This window comes from Dipodomys merriami, unplaced genomic scaffold (assembly GCF_024711535.1).
Source record: "Dipodomys merriami isolate MVZ:Mamm:240054 unplaced genomic scaffold, mDipMer1.0.p SCAF_17, whole genome shotgun sequence".
Lineage (NCBI taxonomy): Eukaryota > Metazoa > Chordata > Mammalia > Rodentia > Heteromyidae > Dipodomys > Dipodomys merriami.
This window is the reverse complement of record NW_027203048.1, coordinates 7,845,132-7,866,429: the sequence shown is the minus strand read 5'-3', so window position 1 is coordinate 7,866,429 and position 21,298 is coordinate 7,845,132. Positions and strand designations below refer to the sequence as shown.

General features: G+C 36.9%; 1 protein-coding gene and 1 non-coding gene across 8 annotated transcripts in view; both read right to left on the bottom strand.

The window, feature by feature from the left end:
* The window catches only part of Ncoa1 (nuclear receptor coactivator 1), a 216,795-nt gene that overhangs the window by 79,229 nt on the left and 116,268 nt on the right, over positions 1-21,298 (bottom strand). For all 7 annotated transcript variants that reach the window (XM_070025127.1, XM_070025132.1, XM_070025126.1 and 4 more), the window contains 3 exons: positions 13,130-13,287; positions 6,273-6,378; positions 163-329 (listed from right to left, as the gene is read on the bottom strand). In XM_070025127.1, coding sequence (XP_069881228.1) covers positions 163-329; positions 6,273-6,361 — 256 coding nt within the window. In that variant the 5' untranslated portion in view covers positions 6,362-6,378; positions 13,130-13,287. The remainder of the gene's footprint in view (positions 1-162; positions 330-6,272; positions 6,379-13,129; positions 13,288-21,298) is intronic.
* On the bottom strand, positions 13,579-13,685 carry LOC138829338 (U6 spliceosomal RNA). Its single transcript, XR_011372546.1, has one exon. It is a non-coding gene; the product is annotated as a U6 spliceosomal RNA (small nuclear RNA).

Sequence of the window (21,298 nt, the reverse complement as noted above, 5' to 3'; positions counted from 1 at the left end):
AAAAAAAGGAGATGGGGGTAGACTCTCCAATTTGGTAAAGTAAGTACCATCTAAATAAAAACATTTATGTGATAAAATGATTAATTCAATGCAGCTTCATAACAATAAGAGTAGAATGGCATATTAGGAATCTTTTAACAACAGAAACAGCAGACTTCTTACCTTGTTCCATTCTCTTCATTAGCTGTATCTGATCGACTGTTTTCTTCAAAATTTTGCATTTGTCTGGTTTTACACTCAAGCTGTCAATGTCACTGATGTTGGCAGATAGTAATTCAGCTAGCTCTTCTAAATATTTATTTTCTTGTTCCCTGCGTCTCTTTTCAGTGCTATTATACAAAGAAAAATCTAGTTAGTGCATGTGTATATCATGTTGATTTTCTTCTCTGACCATTTAATGTTTACCCATTTAGAGAAGTCCTTATTTTTATTGAAAATATAAAACCAAGTTGAGTGTGGTGACTCATATCTGTATACCAGCAACATGGGAGATACCAGTAAGAGGATCCTGGTTTGATGCCAGTTCTAGGCAAAAATACAAGACCACATCTGAAAAAAACTAAAGCAGATCTAGCTAGGGGCATGGCTCTGTGAGGCCCTGGATTCAAACATCAAGGCTGAAAAAATAACCAAACTGCAAACAAAAAAATCCAAAAAATTATAAAAACAAATTTAAAATTCATATCCAAAACAACACTAGAAAATACCAAGATGCAGAAAATAATTATGGCTAAAATATACAAAGTGAAGGGCTAAAATATACCAAGTGGTATATGGCTCAAGTGTTAAAGTACTTGCCTGGCAAGTTTACATCAAGGGTTCAATCCCAGAACTGCAAAAATAACCAAAACAAACAAGAACCATAAAAGTAAATGAATGTTATAATGGATGTGTTTGCCTGAAGCTTTATATACATTGAGTATTTTCAAATAGGAAGTGATTCGTATATATCAAAGAAGCCAACAGTAAGTGTACTAGCTGCATTTGGCATTAATGTATGTTAGAAACAACTGCTTTGAATGAAAATTTGAATCGAAATCTGAATTTTCAAAACTTTATTACTAATTAAGTATGGCAGACTGCGCAAGAGCTCAATAGCTGTAATGAGAAATCTGATAAATTCTCCATTCTTGATTAGACTATGATAGTCTTCATCACAAAGAAAAAATTACTGTACAAAAGTAAAATTTTAAAAAAGAACAATAGGGAAGGGGAAACAAAGGAGGAGGCTACAATGCTTGATAAGAAATGTACTCATTATCTTGCCCATGTAATTGTAACCCCTCTGTACAGTATTTTCACAATAAAAAAAGAAATATATAGAATGTCCTACTACAACAGAGAAAAAAAAAAAGAACTCTATAACCGTAAAAAAAAAAAAGGAACAATAATCAGAGCAAAAATACAGAGAAAAATAGTATACAGTTTGTCCTAAAAATAGGAAAAATTCTACTTACAAGTTCTTATTAATGTAATAAAATCAAGCTTGAATAATCTTAAAGCAGCATAATAAGAAAAAAAAGGATAATAGTTCATACAACTAGCACTTTTTTTCTGGGGAGGGAGTGTATTGGGGCTTGAACTCAGGGCCTTGAGCTCTTGTTTAGTATTTTCCACTAGGGCTGGTGGTCTACTATTTGAGTCATGCCTCACTTTCAGATTTTTGCTGGTTAATTAAGAGTTTCAGATTTATCTACCTGGGCTGGCTTTGAACAATGACTCTCAGATATCAGTCTACTGAGTAACCAGTATTAATGATGTGAGCCACCAATGGCTCACATCTATAATACATATATGTATAATATGTATGATATATTATATATATTACATACATATACTATAGGCATATATACATATATACTGAAATGGAGAATAATTATTGTTCATTTTTTTATTCTAGAGTTTACATCTGGTTTATTTAACCAAGTTCTTAGGCCATGTGCTTTATATAGCACATTACTTTGAAATTTTTTATTATCACAACATTTAGGATAAAGTGATCACAAACTGGTCTCTGTTTTATAAGCAGAATTAAAACCCTTTGCTTGCATATAAAAGTGAGAGGGAAAAAAAGAGGTCAGAAGAAGGAAAGATCAGTTGTTAAAAAGCTTACAAATGAAGACCAGATGCAACAGTGTGTAATCTTACCTACTGGGTATATTGGGAGGATACAGGTTTGAGGACAACCTGTATCCCCACCCCACCAAAAAAAAAAAGAAAAAAAAAAGAAAAGAAAAAAAGAACAGTGAGACCCTGATTTCAATCAATAAGCCAGATATGGGGTGCACACTTAAAATCCAAGCCACCAACCATTACTGTCTCAGGCCAGCCCTTGAAATGTGAGACCCTATCCAAAAACATAAAAAGCAAAAAAGTGCCAGAGGTGTGGCTCAAGTTGTAGACTGCCAGCCGTAAACAAAAATGTTAAAGGAGAACATGAGGCCCTGAATTCAAGTCCCAGTGCCAGCACAAAAAACAGGGCTGGGTATGTAAGCATGTATCTGTCATCAGCTATGAGGTAAGTGTAAATATGAGAATCATGACCCAAGACTGTGTGGCCTGTTCAAAAAGAACTAAAGCAAAATGGTTGAGGATGTGACTCAAGTGGTAGAACACCTGTCTAGCAAATCCAAGGCTCTGAGTTCAAATACCATCAAAACATACCACAATCATATATAGTCTGTCTTTATCTTTCACATTTGGGGAATTATTCTCATTTTATTTAGTTAAAATTATACCTTACAACTTTCACAGCAAGAACATATTAGCAAGATATTATGACAAATTTCACACCAAGGCACTGAAAGCGAGACATGACTCAAATGAGGAACATACATTTTGATATGTTAAAGGTTTTAGCTTTGCAACCTGATATATTGAGGACATGTGATTTTTACCTTTCAGAACCCAACCACTACAAGATTTATTAAGCATATAGAGCATGATCTGTTTAAATCTAAGGATATAAATTTCAATCTAAGTATTTGTATTTACTTTGTGAAAACTCCTAAATATGTTTTTAGAGAAAAGGTCTCAGTATTTAACTCAGGCTAGTCTAGAACTCTTGATCTCCCTGTTTCTTCTGAGTGCAGAGATTACAGATATGTGCTGAAACACCTACAATCCATATATGTTTTTGCTCTGTTTTATTTAATATGAAAATGCTTTTTATTAAAAACACTGTAGAGTTAAAGAAAAGCACCACACTGAAGACAGAAGTTGGAACAAGAAGCCATATATAATAAATGATAAGGTCATCTACAAAGTGACTAGAGTTTGAGACTAAGGGGGGAAAACCCCCCACAAAATAAAGCAGCCACTCTAGGCACTGATGGCTCATGCCTGTAATTCTAGCTACTTAGGAATCTACTTAGGATCTAGAGGATTGTGGTTTATAGCCAGCTTGGGTAAAAAAGTCCATGAGACCCCATCATTCCAAAATAACCAGCAAAAGAGTGGGGCTGAAGGCATGGCTCAATTGGTAGTGAACCAGTCAAGGAAGCAAACTAAATAAGTAAAGTTCAAACCCCAATACTGAATCCCTTCCATGAAAAACAACAACAACAAATAACAGCAGCCAATATTTACATAGAGACAATAGCAACAGACATGCTCAAACAAAACCAAAATTGAAAGAAAAAAATGGGAATGAAAAAAAAATCTACCATAATTGAAAGAAGGCTTTATTTACTAAATCTTTTGTCAGTTGTAGGGCTTGAACTCAGGACCTGAGTGCTGTCCCTGAGGTTTACTGCTCAAGACTAGCAGTGGTTTACCACTTTGAGCCAAAAATGCCATTTCTGGTTTTCTAGTGGCTAATTGGAGATAAGAGTCCCACAGACTTTCCTGCTTAGGTTGGCTTCCATCCTCAGATCTCAGCCTCCTGAGTAGCTAGGATTACAGTTGTGAGCCACTGGTACCCAACTTCCTAAATCTTTTTTATTACCATCTATGGCAGATATGCCATTCAACCCTAGAAAATTCAACAGCAACTTGACCTCTAGATGCTTCTCTTCAATTTTGTGACCTGTAAAATTGGGATAATGACATTAATTACCTCCTACGCTTTTGTGAGGATTAAAAAAAGATGATACACATAAAATGCTTTTCAGAGTTCCTGGCATATATACTGGTTCAATTAATGATACCTGTTATTACTTTAAAAACATTTTCAAGCAATGGGTTTAAAAATTGATTTTTTCAGTACTATGATCTGAAATCAGGGCCTTGTCCTTGCTAGACAGGTGCTCTACCACTTAAGCCACATGCCCAACCCTTTTTTCCCCAAATTGGGTTCTCATACTTGGACCATCCTTTATTAATATTTCTTGAACAGCTAGGATAACAGGCACAAACCAGCATGTCCAGCTTTACTTATTTATTTATTTGTCGGTTCTGGGGCTTGAACTCAGGCCTGGGTGTTATCCCTGAGCCTCTTATGCTCAAGGCTAGAATTCTACCACTTGAGCCACAGTGCCACTTCTGGAATTTTCTAAGTAATTAATTGGTGATAAAGAGTCTCATGTACTTTTCTACCTGGACTGGTTTCAAACATGATCATCAGATCTCAGCCTTCTGAGTAGCTAAGATTACAGGCGTGAAACACTGGCACCTTAGCAACGCCCAGCTTTTAATGGGTGAGTAAGGTCTCAAAAACTTTTCTGTTTAGGCTGACTTAAACCATAATCCTATAAGTTCCTATAAAGCCTTTTATCTTTTCTCTCATAGGAAGAAGCATGTAACCAATGGAAGAGTTTTTACAGCTTCACTCTCTAGTATAATGACTATCAACTGAGGGTGAACATGTTCCGGGGGAACATCTAGCAATAATGGCAAACATTTTTGGTTATTACAACTAGGATGCTACTGGCTTTTAGTGGAGAAGAAGGAATACTTATATTTAGAAATGTTATAAATATCCTATAATATATAACAAAGGATTTTCTGGCTCAATATATCAATAGTGTTGAGCAAGAAAACTTGGTCTCACTCCTAGACAGTGAATCCCTATTCCTCTCAGGTGAGAAGCTGCACTTTTCACCTGGTTGAAGTTCCTTCTCTAGGAATCTGGTTTCTTACAGTCTCTTTACCAATAACTTTCTTTTTATCCTATTTAATATGTTCACATATTCTAATATATAAAATATCTAACTCCAAAATCATCATTTAAAAAATTACTGACATAGCAGGGTGTTGGTGGTTCACACCTATAATCTGAGCTACTCAGGGAGCAGTGATCTGAGGATCGAGGTTCAAAGCCAGCCCAGGCAGGAAAGTCCAGGAGACTCTTATCTCCAATAAACTACTCTGAAAAAGCTGGAAGTGGCGCTGTGGCTCAAGTGGTAGAGAGCTAGCCCTGAGCACAGAGAGGCTTAGTGACAGAGCTCAGGCCCTGAGTTCAAGCCCAAGGACCAACACACACACACACACACACACACACACACACACACACACACACACACACACACACACACACACACACACACACACACACACACACACACACACACACACACACACACACACACACACACACACACACACACACACGTTCCTGATATAACAATATATTTATTAATACTTAAGATAACATTTAAATATGATAATGCATTGATTAATTCATTTGACAAATATTCACTTTGTTCCTATTATAGTGTAGATAAGCCATGCATTACTTTACCAAATAACAGCTTATAATATAGTTGACAGAAGAATTCATGAAATAATCACATAAACTAATAATAATCTATATTTATGGATCAGAGACATAAAAATATCTGTAGGACAGAAACATGAATGAGGGAGATTTGATCTAATAGTTGTGGAAGAGAAGGTTCCATTTAAAGAAGTATGATTAAGCTGGTTTCTGGAAAATACTTAAGTGTTGATTATAGGAAATCAAGAGGAAGCAAGCTGGAGGAGGGAGGAATATGCAGAGCCCTTGGGGGAAGAATGAGATATTGGTGAGTACGTGGGACCTTAAGAAAGGCCACCATGAGCTGGAAAGGTGGCTCAGTGGTAGAGTGCTTGCCCTGCATGCATGAGGTCTGGGCTCAATTCCTCAGCATCACATAAGCAGAAAAAGCCGGAGGTGGTGCTGTGGCTCAAGTGGTAGGGTGCTACCTTTGAGCTGAAGAGCTGAGGGATAGCGTCCAGGTCCCATGACCCGCAAAAAAAAAAGAAAGGCTACGAAACTGGGAGAAGAGGAAACAAAAGCTCCAAAGTGGCAGCAACAAGCTCTGCCAGAAATAGACTCAGAATAGTGTTCCTACCTTGACGCCAGTGTGTCACATGGCGATCCTTTTCTCTTATGTGAGTCTGGGTTTACAGGGTCGGATGAACTGTCCCCGAGGCCGCTCATGATGAAAAACTTCACACCTAAAAAGGAAGGATAAGAGTAAGAAAGCTACCTTGTGACCCTTGCAGCCAAACAAAGGGAGGGGAAGTCCCTCATGTTTCTAAACATAGCCAAAATTTCTAAGCAATGAATTCTTGATTACAAGTATCATAAATGCATTAGCATTTATATAAAACCACAAGGGTCATCATCTAGTCATTGTTCCAATACTTTTCTAAGTTCATAAAATGAAATTATTAGTCTCCTATGATATTGTTGTGATCAATTAGGATGAAAATAAATAGGCTAATGTGGGGGAATTATGAATGGAGTGACATTGATCAAGATGCATTGTTCTCATGAACTCATGTTGAATTAATTTAAACCCCTTTGTACAACTACTTAAAGATAATTTACAATTTTTTTTAAAAAAAGAATAGACTAAGTATGAACACAAAAGCTAAGTTCAGGTAATTTTTAAAATTTACTATTTAGACATTTCTTTTACAGAAAGATTTTAAATTTTACTAGTGAAATATGGAATTTTACACTGAGAAAAATAAACAATACATATATACAATTAAAGTTAAAATGATAAACTAGATTTGGATTCTGAATTATACTTTCTACTTTGAATTCCATACTACATAACCTTGTGTTTATGTAATCAAGAGACAAAGATCAAATGTTTGGTCTATGTTAGGACCTTGGTATAGATGCCAGAGAACACAACGTCATTCCCAGCATGCAAGCCAGGTCTTTCACTCGTGGTGCCAGTTAGTGACTGCACTTAAAGATCCCTTCTGATCTGTCCCTTATCAAGCACATACAATTCATAACCCTGCTTAGTCTTAAAAACATCATTACTTTTGGAACTTAAATACTCCCAGAACAATACATTCTACACTTTCCTTTTACTCCATTCTCCCTCACCAAAGGAGAGGAAATTCTGGTTAAATGCAAAACTTCAGGCTTTCCTCTAAACTCCAAGTTTTAAACAATTACAGCAGTGGAGTGCTTATTATAAAAAATGCTGAGATTAGCTTCTCTCATATGCATTCACTAATGTATCTGAGTAAATCCTTTTTGTAGCCTAAAACTCACTTCTTGCTCTCTTCTGAGACAAAAGATTGTCATATACTCTTAGTGTGCAAATAATTCCAAAAACTTTAATCATAAACTCATGATTATTTTATTCAACTGACAAGGCACATTTCCAATATTTCCATTTTAGAAGTATAATTTGTGAAGATATCCAACAGTGAGGATGACAATCTTGCAATTTTTTAAAATTATTTTTTCTCCTTCACTTTTTCTTTCTAACTAGTACTCATGTTTGATAACGTTTCCTTAAGAAGAACTGTCTCCTTCAGTTTCAGATACAGTTATGATCCAAGGCTGGAACTAAACATCTCATTCTAGATTAATGTTTCTCAATTCTAGTCATTTTTACTTCTACTCTTATTCCAATGTCTTTTTTCATTTTTTTGGCCAGTCCTGGGGCTTTTACTCTGAACCTGGGTACTGTCCCTGAGCTTTTGTGCTCAAGACTAGTGTTCTACCACTTAAGCCACAGTGCCACTTCTAGCTTTTTGTGGTTAACTGGAGATAAGAGTCCCATGGACTTTCCTATCTGGGCTGGCTTTGAACCTCAAACCTCAGATCTCAGTGTCCTAAATAGCTAGGATTACAAGTGTGAGCCACTAGTGCTCAACTCAATGTCATTTTCTAGATATCATTTTCTTGATGAAAATCAAATGAATCCCTCTACTAAAGCATGGCAGATAAAATTACTGCATTAGGGACAGAAAGATTTGTTCAAGTCCAGGTTTAATACAATCTGCCTGCCCTTGGGAAGATGGGAATGGTGGCTCATGCCTATAATACTCAGGAAGCAGAGATGGATAACATTGAGCTTTGAGGTAATCCTGAGGAATAAGCTCATAAGGTCAACATCTCAACCAATAGCCCAGTGTTGTAGTGTGCATTGGCCATCTCAGCTATGTGGAAAGTATAAATAAGAAGATGGGAAGGTGGCTCAGTGGTAGAGTGCTTGCCTTGCATGCATGAGGCCCTGGGTTCGATTCCTCAGCACCACATAAGCAAAAAGAAAAAAGCCGGAAGTGGCGCTGTGGCTCAAGTGGTAGAGCGCTAGCCTTGAGCTGAAGAGCTGAGGGACAGCGCCCAGGCCCAGAGTTCAGGACCCACAACCGGACCAAAAAAAAAAAAAAAAAAAGAAGATGGCAGTGCAGGCCAGCCCAGGCAAAAAAATGAGACCCCATTATCAAAACCTACTAACAAGAGCAAGGTCCTGTCTTCAAGTCTCAGTAAAACCAAATATATATCTCCTCATGTATTTTTTTTGTCTGTTGGTGCTTTGAGTCTTTCTAGCATCTTGTCACATTCTTAATACAAGCAAACACCAGGATTTGTCCTATTTTACTTCCTAAAGCCACCAATTCCATATATACTCCTTTATCGTGTTGATAAATTAAGATTTTTCATCTCTTACTGGGTTATTAAAATAGTTTCCCAAATAGACTCCCTATTTCCATTCTTGTCGTCCTTAAACACATTCACTGCACAGCCACTAGTATAGGCTATCAAAGGTATGTCTGATCATCTCAATCTCTTGTTTAAAAGCCTTTACTAAATCCTAATTACATATAGGATATCAATGTCCTTCACAGTTGTGAGCTATCAGGGCCCAGCTCTCTCTCTCTCTCTCTCTCTCTCTCTCTCTCTCTCTCTGTCTCTCTCTCTCTCTCTCTGTCTCTCTCTCTCTCTCTCTCTCTGTGTGTGTGTGTGTGTGTGTGTGTGTGTGTAAGAGAGAGAGAAAGAGAGAGACACAGAGAGAGAGACAGAGAGAGAGAGAGAATGTGTATGTGTCCTGGGGCTTGAACTTAGGGCCTGCATACAATCTTTGAGCATGTCTGTGCTCAAGGCTAGCACTCTACCACTTGAGCCACAGCACCACTTCTGGCTTTTTCTGTCCATGTGGTACAGTGGAATCGAACCCCCAGGGCTTCATGCATTCCAGGGAAGCACCTGACTACTAAGCCACATTCCCAGCTCTGGGTGTATATTTTTATAACAATGTGATATGTTATATTTCCTTTGTCTCCTCTTCTAGACTGAACTCAATACCTAATACCTAATAATTTAATGCTTAAGAGATTTAGTAGCTAAATAAATGACAACTGATTTGCTTATCGCACTAGTACACTTAAGATTTTTAAAGGTTAATTAAGGTTTTTATGGTAATTAAGGTTTTTATGGTAATTAAGGTTTTTATGGTAATCTGTTTTCTAGAACTTTTTTAAATATATATTTTCATTCCAGAACTTTTCATAAAGCTATGAAATTCATCCCTATACTTAGGAGACATAAACTTTCATAAAATCTTTCTTCCCATTTGTTTCAACAAAAATAAGACAAAGTTAAAAAAAAAGATATACCTATCTGTCTTGGTCTAGAAATTGGGAGATATATCTTCTAATTTTGAAAGGGTAAAAGCCTGCTTTTATTTCTTTTTTCTTTTATTTTTTTTGCCAGTCCTGGGGTTTGAACTCTGGGCCAGAGCACTGTCCCTGGGCTCCATTTGCTCAAGGCTAGCACTCTACCACTTGAGCCATAGCATCACTTCTGGCTTTTTCTATGATTAATGGAGATGAGAGTCTCATGCGGTTTCCTGCCCGGGTTGGCATACTTGATCCTCAGATATCAGCCTCCTGAGTAGCTAGGATTATAGGCATGAGCCACCAGCACCTGGCAAGATCTACTATTTTACAGAAACAACTTTCGACAGTTGACACTACTGTAGACACAAAGTCAACATTCTCATAGATTGGATACTTTTGAGTAACAACTCTGGGTCAAAACTGCCATATTTTTCTAACCTAGCTGTAGTTTTATTTCTCCTAAATTAATATGAAATTCTGGGGTTGAAAAGACAACAGATAACCAACCACCATCATACAAATTGATCTACCAAAATAGGAGCCAAACAGTCAAAGACCCATGGTGAAAGTAACCAACTGTTGGCTGATGATATGATCATAGTATTAACTGCTTTCTATTTCCAAACACAATAAACAGTGCAATGAGAAACCTCCAAGAGACAAACTATTAGAGCTGTTGTGTTTATGTGAAATGGCTTTGTATTCAGCAGGTCAGTATTTAAGAAATGTTGGTTTCAGGAAACCAATTTGCATATCACCTTTTCAAAAGAGGTGCAGTTTCTAAGTAAAAGTATCCCATTGACTTAAAGTGTTGCTCAATATCCAATCTCAAGCAATCCCTAGAGAGTAGTTTTAGGAACTGGAAACCACATCTATTTCTGTTCAAATGTACCATACTAAACCAAACAGGTGGAGGCTGAAGAAATAGGACAGTACTTTTATATTCAAACGAATTAAAATTTTCTACATAGGAAATCTGTCATTCATCTCTCAGACTTAGCAGAGAACTGCATAATTTGAAAAATCAGTCCAATTAAACAACTTTAATAATACATTTAAAATGTCTCACTATTTAGTCAACACAGGTTTGGAACTCTGATTCTATGGCCTCTACCTTTTGTATGCTAGAATTACAGGCATTTTTAATAAGCTAGCATAAAGCCCAAATCATCTATTTGATTAATTTCTACAAGCAAAAACCTTGATACCAACTGAAAAATCAAAACCAACTGAAAAATCAAAACAAACAAAAACACAAAAAAGAAAACCTCTCCCAACGCATTTCATGTGAATATCTGGCTAACAGCACCAGCATCTCTTTAATGCTGATATTAATTTATGTAGCTATATCTCTTTCAATGTAATGACCAACTGACTAAATCCTACTGAAGTGACACTGGAATGTCAATTTTGAGAGTTTTCAGAACAACCGTGAAAAAAAAAAATAGATCAATTATAAAATGGTTAACTTTTAAATTGGAGAGTATACCATTTCAGCTGTATGCTGGTAGCTCCTGCCAATAATCCTACATACTCAGGAGGTGGAGATCTGTAGATAGAGGTTTGAAGCCAGCCCAGGCAGACAAAACCTTGAGATTTGTATTTCCAATTAACCAGCAAAAAGCCAGAAGCAGAGATGTGTCTCAAGTAGTAGAGCTCCTACCATTAGCAAAAAAGCTAGGCACGTGTTCAGGCCAAGTTCAAGCCCCAGTACCAGCATGCGCGCGCGCACGCGCACACACACACACACACACACACACACACGCACGCACACACACACACACACACACACACACACACACACGAATTTGAGATGAGAGGATCTCAGAATATAGCTAAGGGTGACCTTGAACTCACTAGACAAGTCTAGATCCTCCCAACTCATCCTCCCATGTGCTAGAATTAGTATGTGTTTTATCTGTATTAGTGCACTTACAGCCTATCAACAGTGCATTGTCTCCATATCAACAGTTTTATAGGACTAATAAGCTATGATCCCATGAAGATGATGGTAAAGACTAACATACAACAATCACTATTGTAAACATCTAATATATTAAATCATTTACTTATAAACCTTAACTCCTTCATATTCATAAAATATGAAGTAGGTAGTACTATAGTCCATTTTAGAGACAAGGAACCTGAGGCACAGTGATGACTAAATCTGTTCAATATCTTACATGATAGAGTCAGAAATCAATCCTAGGTTCACTCAATCCAGATTCATCTTAGATATGCTTTAAGTTATATAATTAATCCCAGGTCCCATAAATAATGGGTTAAAGAAAAAGCCAGCAATATAGCCTCAATTTTCATGATTTGCTTCTTCATTAAAACACTTCTGCAAGACAGGCATAGTGCTCATAATTCTAGAATTTGGGAGGCTGAGGTAAGAGATCCCTGTGTTCAAGATCAACCAGGACTACAGAATGAAATCCCAGAGGAATGAGAGGAGAGAAAGGGGGGGAAGGGGAGGAGGGAATGAATGACTAGCTGTATATTTGAACTAAATGAAGCGACAGTTTAGTATAGTTTTTAGTATAGTTTTCTTTTTCCTTTTCTTGGCAGTACTGGAGTTTAAACTCAGAGCTTGAGCTTGGTACACAAGTGCTCAACCACATCAGTCATGCCCACAAACCTTTTTTCGTTAGTTATTTTATGGATAGGACCTCATGTTTTATCTTGTACCAGCTTTGGACCTTCATCCTCCTATCTCCACCTCCCAGGTATCTGGGATCACAGGCCCATTCTACCATACCCAGCTTATTTGTGGAGATGAGATCTTGCTAACTTTTTAAAATTTTATCAATACAATTTTACTGTTATTATTAAGAGGGGTGTCATATAGGGAGGTTACAATTCCATAAGTTAGGTAATGAGTACAATTCTTCTTGTACAACATCACCCCTTCCTTCACTTTCCTACAGATTCAATCTTGCTAGCTTTTTGTCCAAGCTGGCCTGGAACTGGAATCCTCTCAATCTTTGCCTCCAGAGTAGCTGGGATTACAGGTATGAGCCACCACGACTGAGAGTACAGTACAATCTTCTGAGTCACTTTAAATGCAGTAAGGATTTGAGAGTCTCACTATAAGATATAAAACCTGAAGCCTATTGTGGTTCCAATTTACCTCAAAATGATTCATCAAGTAGAACCTAGAACTTGCCTAACACTTTCGCTTAGGAATGTCAGTATTTGTTTTAGTACCTTGATGCTTCCCAAACCAACACATTATTTCCTTAAAAAAAAAAAAACTCAATAGGCATTTTCCCTTCACACTTCTGCAGAGAAAACTTGTTTTTTTATTTAAACAAATTACATTTCCTACCTGGGAGATGTCTTTGTTCATAATGAGTCCCAAAAAGATATGGTGAAATCTAGTGTTCCAGAGGGCAGGTTTGGCAGGGAGATAGGGTAATGATGTTGTCCAGAGATGGTTCTGAGTTTCTTCACTCTTACCTCATTTAAGATCAAGTATACAAATAACTAGAATAAATGAGAAGAAAAAATAAAAGCCAAAAGGTTAGACTGCCAACCTACTCTTTAAGAAATGATACAGATCAGGAATGGTAGTAAATAAAATAAAAAAACAACTTTTAGGGCCAAATGCAAAAATATTTCAAAAATACAGTCCTGACTATACAGCTGAAGTCCTTTCTGGGGACTCCTATTTGAGAATGCTTACAGCTTAAGTAACATATAATTATACTTGCGCTTCAACTTCTTTTTTTTATTTTTTTATTATGAAAATACCATACAGAGGAGTTACAATTACATAAAAATATGGAATGCTTCACAAATTTGCGTGTCATCCTTGCGCAGGGGCCATGCTAATCTTCTCTGTATCGTTCCAATTTTAGTATATGTGCTGCCTAAGCGAACACTGCCCTTCAACTTCTAAAAGACCTACTTATAGGTCTTTAAACTTTTTTTCTGGCTGCATTTATGTTTCTGTTTCTTATTACAGATAAAATCTATTTTTTCATGTTTTCAGTTATCATTTAATTCTTTAATTTATATAAGTCCCATCTATTATGTAAATTACTGTAACATTTTACTTTTAGTTTGTTTACTGAAATAATTCATACACTTTAAGATTCATAATACTTAAAAATCTGTGATTCTTCTCTCTAATTAACCAGCAAAAAGAACCTGACCAAGAACCACTAAAGTCCCAATGATAGATATAAAAATAAAGAATTGTCTCAGCAAAGCAAAATTTACTTCTGCACAGAAGGGTACACCATCAGCCAAAAATCTGGGAAGCAAGCACACAGAGCAGGCAGTCTGCTTTGGTATTTATCCCTAACGCAGTAGGCTCTGCCCTTCTGCTCACATTGGTTGAGCTCAGGTTTATAATCTGCTCATAATTGGCTAGTTTAATTAGAGTACAATGTTTTTACATTCAGTGATTTTGAAATAAGATTAACAGTTCACAATCTCACAATGTACCCACACTCTTGGCTATTTCTTTAACAGTCTGGGGTGTGTCGTAATTCCATCTTGAAGATAAACCAGTTTAAGACAAAATCTTGATTTCAAAAATCCCTTCTTATCCCAAAGTGGTTCCTCTTTTCCTAAACAAAAGCCAACCCACTCTGCAAGAACAATAACTTTTAAGCCACACACTTTGATAGAAAAGACTTTTTCTCACACAGAGCAGTGGCTCAAGCCATAAGGTGCTAGCTTTGAGCCAAAGAAGCTCAGGACAGCGCTCAGGGCCTAATTTCTAGACTCAGGAATGGTATCAACACACACACACACACACACACACACACACACACACACACACACACACACACACACACACACACACACACACACACACACACACACACACACACACACACACACACACACACACACACACACACACACACACACACACACACACACACACACACACACACACACGAACACAACAAAAACAAAAACGTTTTTGGTTTTTTTTGTCGGTTGTGGGGCCTGAACTGAACTCGGCCTGCGCGCTGTCCCTCAGCTCTTCAGCTCAAAGCTAGCGCTCTACCACTTGCGCCACAGTGCCATTTCCGGCTTTTTCTGTTTAAGTGGTTCTGAGGAACCAAACCCAGGGCCTCATGCAGGCAAGGCAAGCACTCTACCACTGAGCCACCTTCCCAGCCCCACAAAAAACTTTAAAGAGCAACTATTTGGCAATGAAAAGTGATGAAAGCAGACAAAAATATTGATCTGATCACTGAAACAAAGGATCCCTACTAAATGAGGTAAGTGCTTTTAAGACTTTCTCCTAAGGGAACTATTCCCAATATTTTCCTTAAGTGCTAGGATGCAAGACCTAAAGAAGAAGAAGAAGAAGAACAACAACAACAGCAGCAACAACAAGTAAAAGAAAATCACAGTCTAACTGGCTTCAATTAGCGAATGTAGTTCAGAGGAAACAGAAAGCTAGAAATTGAGTGGTATAATTATCTATACTTCAGACCCTACCTGAACTTTGCCAGGATTTGCATCTACCTGCTTTTGAAAAAAAATATGTATTTGTTTCTATTTCTATGACATTTTAGCATATGTACTGTTTCATACCAGTTATGTGCCACATAATGATGTTTCAGACAGAGACAGACTGCACATATAATGGAATCCCCTAAAGTATGCTGCCTATTGATATCATACCCATCCTAGTTAGTAGCAGCACACTTTTTGTACAAGGACAAAATCATCTAATGATGCAATTCCTTGAATGTGTCCCTGTTAAGCAACAAATGATTGTAAATACACCACACTTGAGATCCCAAACTGCACTGTTGCCATAAATTCCCTCTTGCTTCTTATACCTTTTCTTATTTCTTTAACTCTAGGCAACCTCTTTCCTGTCCTCTATTTGGGTGACTTGTCATTTTTGAGAATGGACCATAAATTGAACCATGCAATAGGGAATACTTTTTAGATTGGCTTTTTTCACTTAATGTCCTTGTGATGCACCTAACTTGTGTGTTGCAATAGTTCAATACTTTTTTTCGGGGGGGGTAGGGGGGTGGGCATTGCCTGCATTGAAGGCTTGAACTGGGACTCTTTCTGCTGATGGTTGGTGAGTGCTATTGAAGCTACATCACTTTCAGCTTTTTGTTGATCAATAAGAATCTCTGATTTTCAGATCTCAACATCATGAGTAGTTAGGATTATAGGCATGAGCCCCTAGGCACCTGATAATTCATTCATTTTTATTACTACATGGAATGGAGATGTTACCAGTAATTTAGTTGTCTACTAAAATAAAAATCGACACACTTCACAAAAAGTTACTATCTACAATATCATCGACCATTGTCAAGTATATAGTAAAAGTAATTAAACATGCAACAAAGTTAGAAAATGTAATTAAATATCAGGAGAAAAAGTACTAATAGAGACATACTTTGTGATTTTGATATTGGAACTCTTTGACAAAGATCCTAAAGCAATTACTGAATTATTTTTCAAGACTGACAGTTGAAAAATACTGACAGCAAGAACTCTTAAAAATACAGGAAAATTCTGGGGCTGGGAAGGTGGCTCAGTGGTAGAGCGCTTGCCTTGCATGCCTGAGCCCCTGTGTTCGATTCCTCAGCACCACATAAGCAAAAAGAAAAAAGCCGGAAGTGGCGCTGTGGCTCAAGTGGTAGAGCGCTAGCCTTGAGCTGAAGAGCTGAGGGACAGCGCCCTAGGCCCAGAGTTCAGGCCCCACGACCGGACCCCCCCCCAAAAAATACAGGAAAATTCAAAAGGTAATTAAGTATCACATTAAAAAATTCACTGGCTAAACTTAAAAGTAAGTAAGAGATGACAGAAAAAGAGGTCAGTGAACTTTAAGTAAAAAAAAAAAAAAACTCAGAACAGAAGGGAAAAGAAAAGAACACAACCTCTGTGACTTGTTGACAAAATCAAACGTGAATAGATTCTCGGATGGAGAGGAGGAAGAGAATGAGACAGAAATAGTATTTGGGAAGAAAAATAGTAGAAAATTTCCAAAATGTAAAAAACAAACCATCAGATACAACTATTAGTGAGCCATAATAAATATAGAGAAAATCACACTAGTAAGCCAGAGCCAAACTTAAATACAAAGAGAAAATTTCAAATGTAGTTTAAGAAAAGTATGACGTCAATGAATTGAAACATTCCATGGTATATATGTACCACATTTTCTTTATCTATTCAACAATTGTTGGGCATCTGGGTTGATTCTACTGTTAGGCTAAACATGGATATTCAGGTACTGCTCTTGAATATTGACTTAGACTCCTTCAATATATGATAAGATGGTATGAAAGCCCAAAAGAACAATGACATTAAGTTATTTGCAGGAAAGCAGACAGAGAAGATCAGAGAAGTTTTAGATAGTAGAAGATTACATTATATGGGTTAAGAGAAGCTCAAAAAGTCAAATATCAAATGTATTCACTCACTTGTTGAATGTAGACTTAAAAGATATTTATTTATACATGCATATGAATATATATAAAATTGTGAGGCTGGGGAGATAGGAGATGGGGAGAGGGAAAGTGATAGGGGACAAATAATATTGAAATATATGTTGTCTATGTTTGAAGACAGCATAAAGAAACTCATTGAAAGCTACTGAAAGTTACTGAACAATAGGAAAGTTGGGAGAATGAGAAGAGAACAATAGATGAGATTAATCTGACAAGAGTATAATATATGTATGTAAAATCTAGTTGTCAATTTTGGAGCCAATAGTGGAAACGGGATGGGGGCTCTCAACATTCTAAATAATAGTGGTGGCTCATTTAATGCCCCTCTACCTTCAATACACCTGGTATCCACAGATTAGACACTGAGAATATACTAGTCTACTATTTGTCAGCAGGGAGAAAGGTGTTAGCACAGTGGTGGGGCGAAGGAGGAGACCTGTGCGTGAACTGCTTAAACAGTATTTAGGTGGCCCTCCTCATCTCAGCCTTGTTCCTCTCCTTCCACTTTCAACAGTTTTACAATAATCCTCACCACTACAAATTCAACTGGCTTATAGCTTTCTCCCCTTAAAATAGGGCTTTCTCAGGTTTACTAGGTTTTCTGCCTCGAAAAAATTTTGATAGTTTCTCCCATTTTCCTATTCTTTTTTTTTTTTTTTGGTCCAGTCATGGGGCCTGAACTCCGGGCCTGGGCGCTGTCCCTCAGCTCTTCAGCTCATGGCTAGCATGCTACCACTTGAACCATAGCACCACTTCCGGCTTTTTTTTTTTCTTTTCTGCTTATGTGGTGATGAGGAATCGAACCCAGGGCCTCATGCCTGCAAGGCAAATGCTCTACCACTGAGCCACCTTCCCAGCCCCCATTTTCCTATGCTTGTGAACTTATGACATTAAAAAAATCCTTATTATTTTTATTTTTTCTCTTGCTAACTAAGCTGTGGCTTTAGGAAGAAAGCAATATTAAATGTCTGCTACAATCTGCATTATTTACCTAGAATCAAATACTACAAGCTATTATTTCCAATATTTACTTACTTTGGCATTCCTGTTATTTTGCAGTCATTTAAAAATTTTTGCTTTGTGTGTTTTTGCTACCTTATTTTATTTGACAAGTTTTAAATCTATTATTTTGACATTCTTAAGAACCAACCAGCAAGTGAAGTTATTCAGTAATATAAAATATTTAAAATATTGGCACTGTAGCTCAAGTGGTAGAGCGCTCACCTTGAGCTGAAGAGCTGAGGGACAGTACTCAGGCCGAGTTCAAGCCCCACGACCGACAAAAAAAAAAAAAAAAATTTAAACAAAATTATCCTATGCAACAGTTCATTGGGCAAGTTTAGGAAGAGAATCAGCTTTGGCCTAAGACAATGTCTCTCTGACAAACTGTACAGAGAAAACTGTGACTTTTAGAATTTAGTGGGGAAAAAAAACCAATGCATCCTTTGTTGACAACTGTTGACTTATAAAATGCCTGCCAAAAAACTGTGGTCTAGCCAGGTGCTGGAACTCATGCCTGTGATCCTAGCTGATCCTAGCTGATATCTAAGATCTGAGGATCGTGGTTCAAAGCTAACCCAGGCAGGAAAGTCTATGAGACTCTTATCTCCAATAAGCTACTCAAAAAAGCCAGGAGTAGTGCTGTAACTCAAGTCACAGAGCACTAGCTTTGAACATAAAGAGGCTTGAGGTAGCATGCAGGCCCAGAGTTCAAGTCCCAGGACTGGCAGAAAGAAAGAAAGAAAGAAAGAAAGAAGAAGAAGAAAGAAAGAAAGAAAGAAAGAAAGAAAGAGAGAGAGAGAGAGAGAGAGAGAGAGAGAAAGAAAGAAAGAAAGAAAGAAAGAAAGAAAGAAAGAAGAAAGAAAGAAAGAAAGAAAGAAAGAAAGAAAGAAAGAAAGAAAGAAAGAAAGAGAAAGAAAGAAAGAAAGAAAGAAAGAAAGAAAGAAAGAAAGAAAGAAAGAAAGAAAGAAAGAAAGAGAAAGAAAGAAAGAAAGGAAGGAAGGAAGGAAGGAAGGAAGGAAGGAAGGAAGGAAGGAAGGAAGGAAGGAAGGAAGGAAAAGAAAAAACAAAAACTGTGGTCTAATTCTGTAAGGAAGCAAAAGAAATAAACCTCTAAGACAGTGAGTGGATTCTCTTACTCAGGTTTATTTGCTGTGAGGTATGACAAGGTAATTTGTTATTAATAACACCTCAAGTGTCACTACATAATTATTTTAACAAAAGTAATACAAAGTCAAGTTTACTATGACATGACTTTATCATCTTGAGAATATATTTTTTGAATGGGAGAGGAATAAGTAAAAATTCTAAATTATTAGTGTGTTTAAATGAATAGTTTAGATTCGCTATGGTGTTAGTAAGTGATGAGTATTGTAAGTAAAATATCAGTACTAGCAGCAATTATAAATTATTTTTATAACAGGAAGTTATGATTCCATTTTAGTTTCTGTGTTCTTATTAATTTTATCTCAAATAAAATTTAAGCATAATTTTTTTAGTTCAAAGTTATTCAAAAGTTAAGAAATAATGGGAACTTGAGCTTCTAGAAAAAAAGTTAAGAAATAAGATTTTTCTTGGAAGAAATTACAAGATTTTCATGAAAGAATGATCTTACCAAATTTTCTATTAATGATGACATGAGTTATATTCTCCAAATGGAAGATAAAATTTCTTAAATAACTGGAGAGACTATTTGGGGGAAAGAAATCAATAGAATGGAAAGGACAGAGAGGGGAAGGGTAAATGTGATAGAAGTATATACATGTATGAAAACAGTGCAATGAAACATAAACTGGCAAAGAGGAGGGAAGAGGACAGGTGATAAACACAGTAATATAGATGAGATGAATTTGATTAACGTACATTCTATGCATGTATGTAAATATCACAATGAAGCCTCCTTTATACGTTAATTATATATTAGTACAATTTCTAAATGATTAAAAAAAATTGGGGGGGGGTCAGTCATGGGGCTTGAACCCTGGGCCTGAGTACTGTCACTCAGCTCTTCAACTCAAGGCTAGCACTCTACCATTTGAGCTACAGCACCACTTCCGGTTTTCTGGTGGTTTATTGAAAATAAGAGTTTCATGGTTTTCCTGCCCGAGCTGGCTTTGAACCGCAATCCTCAGATCTCAGCCTCCTGAGTAGCTAGGATTACAGGCATGAGTCACCAGCACCCCGCTTAAATAAAATTTAAAATCAAGTTATTCAAATTAATGTGTAACTGCATCCGTTTAATAATGAATCTATACAGAGGAGTCCTGGAAAAATGCTTTAAAAAGAAAATATTTTAGTTCTTTTCCCTTGTTAATCTTTCATTATTTATTTTTTATTGTGAAAATCCCATACAGAAGGGTTACAATTACATGGGCAAGGTAATGAGTACATTTCTACCAAGCATTATTGCCTCCTCCTTTGTTTTCCCTTCTTATCCCTTCTCAACTACTCCCCCCATCCCCCTGCCAAAGTTGTAAAGTTCGTTTTTCGACGTAACAACTTGTACATCTCATTGTTGCAATGGGTCCACCTGTATCCTTATTTAAATGGTTTGTTTTTTCCCTTCCCCTCCACAAATTATACCAACATCAAATACAATGAAAGCATGGGGGAGGGATATAGAAGGCAACAAAGAAATCATCATATAAATATGTTAGAAACAATAGCAAGAAAGAAGAAACATTTGAATACTTATCTTGGGGTTCATTTCACCTAACATCAACTTATCTGACCTTTTCTGCTTGTCTCAGACATATGCTAGTTATTGCAAATAAGGGAAACCATGAGACCTATGTTTCTTTCGGCCTGGCTTACTTCACATTGCCCCCCATTTGTTAGGAAATGGAAAGACTTGAAAAAAAATTATATCATTTTTAAAGGCTGATTTCCCCAGTTTACAAAATACTTCTATGAAAATCATGCAATGTCTTTCCAGAAACTGTTTCTTCATACAACTTTGTAGGTATTTTTAAAAATCTGGGTAAGTCAAGGGTGTTCTGTAGCCAAAGAAAGTGCTTCAAGGTGCAGTGGAGGGAGGAAAGTAAGCT